Source organism: Juglans regia, chromosome 1 (genome assembly GCF_001411555.2).
Source record: "Juglans regia cultivar Chandler chromosome 1, Walnut 2.0, whole genome shotgun sequence".
In the NCBI taxonomy this organism is placed as follows: domain Eukaryota; kingdom Viridiplantae; phylum Streptophyta; class Magnoliopsida; order Fagales; family Juglandaceae; genus Juglans; species Juglans regia.
Window position 1 is genome coordinate 14,419,665 of NC_049901.1, and position 3,579 is coordinate 14,423,243.

At 44.9% G+C, this 3,579-nt stretch overlaps 1 protein-coding gene across 1 annotated transcript; it reads left to right on the forward strand.

The window, feature by feature from the left end:
- The first annotated feature begins 1,592 nt into the window (after positions 1–1,592).
- On the forward strand, positions 1,593–3,242 carry LOC109013272 (fasciclin-like arabinogalactan protein 21). Its single transcript, XM_018995312.2, has one exon. The coding sequence runs from the start codon at positions 1,627–1,629 to the stop codon at positions 2,923–2,925; it is 1,299 nt and encodes a 432-aa protein (XP_018850857.1). The 5' UTR covers positions 1,593–1,626; the 3' UTR covers positions 2,926–3,242.
- Positions 3,243–3,579: the final 337 nt, after the last annotated feature.

The following is a 3,579-nucleotide window of genomic DNA, read 5'->3' on the forward strand; positions in this document are numbered from 1 at the left end:
CTACACTCAATCTTTGTGTCTACCAGCTTGGAATTATTTTGTTCTATTGTCTACTCCTATTTTGCTTAAACCCACTATAATCAACTGCACTCCCAACCTCTAGAAACCTTTATATATGGAATGTAGAAGGATCTGAATTAAACAAATCTATATGATCTGTGCCATTCCTATCAGTCGAACAGGTGCTGCAGACAAACAGATATGGGGCTTCTCCAAGAATGGGAGATTCTCTGTGAAGAGTGCCTACTATGTGGTTCAACAAAGGAAGAAAACAGATGAATGTGGGACATCTTATGAAGGGGAGGGGGCTGCTGAAGTGTGGAGATAGGTGTGGACACTTGATGTACGTGGTGCTGTCAAGCGCTTCTTATGGAAAACAGTTAACAGCATCCTACCCATAAGGCTGAATTTGTGGTAAAGGAAAATTGTAGAGGACCCAAGATGCCCTGTATGCAAAATGGCTGAAGAATCTGTAATCCATGTTCTGTAGAACTGCCCTGCTGCTTCTGATGTGTGGACAGAAAATGTTAGTCATGTTAACAAATGGAAGACCAGCTGCTTGGATTTCATACAATTGTGGATAGAAATGTACAGAAAATTACCAAAAGAAAAATTAGTGGAGGTGGTGGTTATAATGAAAAATATATGGTCTAGAAGAAATAAATATTGTTTTGAAAATAAATTCATTTGCCTTAGTAAAGTTGTACAGATAGCTGTTGCAGGGCTTGAAGAGTTTCATCAAGCAAATATGGGACGAACGAGGTGGAAGTCGAAGCCAGGAGGAGGGTGCTGAAGGAAGGGTTGGATGGAAGAAACCTGAAGGTGATAGATATAAGGCAAATTTTGATGCATGCTGCATTAGATTTAACCCAACAAAGAATGGGGATGGGCATTGTGATCAGGGACTGTAATGGGAACATTTTAGCTTCAATGTGTGCTGTAAGGAATTATGTTAGCTCCCCATTTATGGCTGAATGTAATGCTATATGGAGGGCTATGGAGCTATGCACTGAGCTGGGCTTCCAAGATGTTAATTTTGAGGGTGATGCAAAAGAGGTGATTGATGCTGTAATGTCTGATGTGGGGAATGAATCATGGAAAGGGCAGATTATTGAGGATATAAAGTTCAAATTAGAGAGAAGTGGAAAGTTGGATTCATACGAGGAGAAGGAAGGGAATAGAGTGGCAGACCAGCGGGCAAAAATGGCTTTGGAGGGGGAACAATGCTGGATAGAGGATGCTCCGAAAAATATACACCATTTGATTGTAATGGATAAAGGTTGTAACAATGTGATTGGATAATAAAATGAAAACAACGTTGATTTCAAAAAAAAAAAAAAAATTATAACCAGAAAAGTTAAAATAATAAAAAAAAAAAGAATTCTAACCAGAAAGTCCCAACCATACGATAATTTAAAAAAAAAAAAAATCCAGAACCTTCTAACCACCTGGCGCCCGTCAGACTTCCTGATTCTCATACACGCGCCGCACCTCCTCACGCGCGCAGGGATTCTGTAACAAACTCCAATAGCTGATCCGTACGCCACCCAGTTTGAGGAATAAATTCTCTCCCCTTCATTTTGTATCGGACACTCACTTCATAGCTCTCTAATTACTGTTCCTCTCATGGCGACCTCGCTGCGATATACGCTGCTTCTCTTGGCCATCCCAATCATTGCATCTCTCTGCTTATCGATCGCGACCTCCATTCACGTACCGGAGCAAAGCATCACACCCTCTGCACCTTTAACTCCCACACCAACACCAACACCAACACCACCTCAGGAGCCGCAAGACCAGTCGTTTTTGTCCCACACTTCTCTACTCCCTCCGATCCTCTCCCATCTCGGCTTCAACGAGCTCGCCACAGCCGCACCCTCTCTTTCGGCCTCCACCGCCTCCATGGCCTGGCCCGGTCCCTACACTCTCTTCGCTCCCTCCGATTCCTCCCTCCGTTCCTGTATCTCTTGCTCCATCCCTAACCTCCTCCGAGAACACATTGTTCCTGGCATCTTCACGGTCGACTATCTCCGGAAGCTTGCTTTCGGTACCAGGATCGAGACGTTGAGCCCAGGCCGATGCATCACCATCACCTCCGAAAGGTCCAAGAATGGCAGCTTCTCCGCCGCTGCCAAGGTCTTCATCGGAGGAGTGGAGGTCACTCAACCTGATCTTTTCAACAACGGCCTGGTGGTGGTTCACGGCCTTCAAGGCTTCGTCGCTCCTCTCTCGCCTTTCTCTTGCGACGTCGAGAGGATGACCTCGCTCTCGTTCCCGTTCCATCCTGAGCGCACGGTGACGCACCAGATCTATTCCACAACTCAGTCCGCTGTCATGCGCCTGATGCTCCGGGACACCATGCTTAGGCTCCGCAACAACGGCTTTAACATCTTGGCGCTCGCGATGAAGGTCAAGTACGGCGAACTCATTGGCCTCAACAACATGACGGTTTTCGCGGTTGACGACGTCTCCATATTCTCTGGTTCTAATGCGTACATCAGCAATATTCGCTTCCACATAGTACCGAATCATTACCTGACGTTCTCCGACCTTGAGAAGCTCCCTACGGAGATTACTCTACCGACGCTCGAGCGAGGGCAGTCGCTAAGGATCACCACCGCCGGTGGAGGCTTGTCGGGGGCCCCGGTTAGGATAAACTACGTGAGCATCAGGGTTCCTGACGTGATACACAACCTAAAGATTGCGGTACATAGCGTGTTCTTGCCATTCCCACACATTCAACCCACCGCTGCACCGTTCGACCAGATCCTAGGCGGAGGAGAAGCGAACGGGGCGGAACAGTTGGACTCGGATAGGACGGTGTATGGAATTTGTGATGATCTCGAAGGGAATGTAGTCTGCGGCGAGGCCCCGATGGCTCAGGTCAAGCCGTCAGTGGATGTCGAAGATCACCATGGCCTGTGATTAGACCAAATTAGTTATCGTCGTTTTTTTCTTGCGAAGGATGCCAGTGCGAGTTTTTTTTTTGATGACCTGTCTCTGTATACGGCTGAGTATATTGTGTTTGTGGGATGTACACTTGTACAAGATTTAGTCTAGTCCAAGTCAGCGGTCGATATTCGTACGTGTTCCTCGAGTAGTAGGCTTTGGTCGGTGCATTGTGGTATGTACGGCCTAGTGTCTTTGATCTCTTCATACAATAATAATAAGAAACGTCATCTTTGCCATTTCTTTACGATTCGTTCTTTTTAATTTTTTTTTATATTAATGTTTTGGGCTTTTGGGTATAATTCATTGGCTCTTGATCTTGCCTCGTCTTTCCTGGCTTAATTTCTTTTGATTCGGATGCAAATAGTAAAAATGATTTTGATTAATGAAAGAGGACCATTTTTACGTGCTAGTAAGAGTGTAAATGAGTCAAGTTCAAATAGGCCGTAGTGGTTGTCAAGTTGTATCATTTTACTTGTTATTCCAACATGATTCAAGTTTGAGCCTATAAAAAATTAGTTACATTTTATATTCCCAATCGACTTGTTTTTATAATTTGAACGAGTTTGAATTTGTTAGGAACGACTATTCGAACTCGAGACCGAGTTGTAGAATAGTCTTGTTCATTTG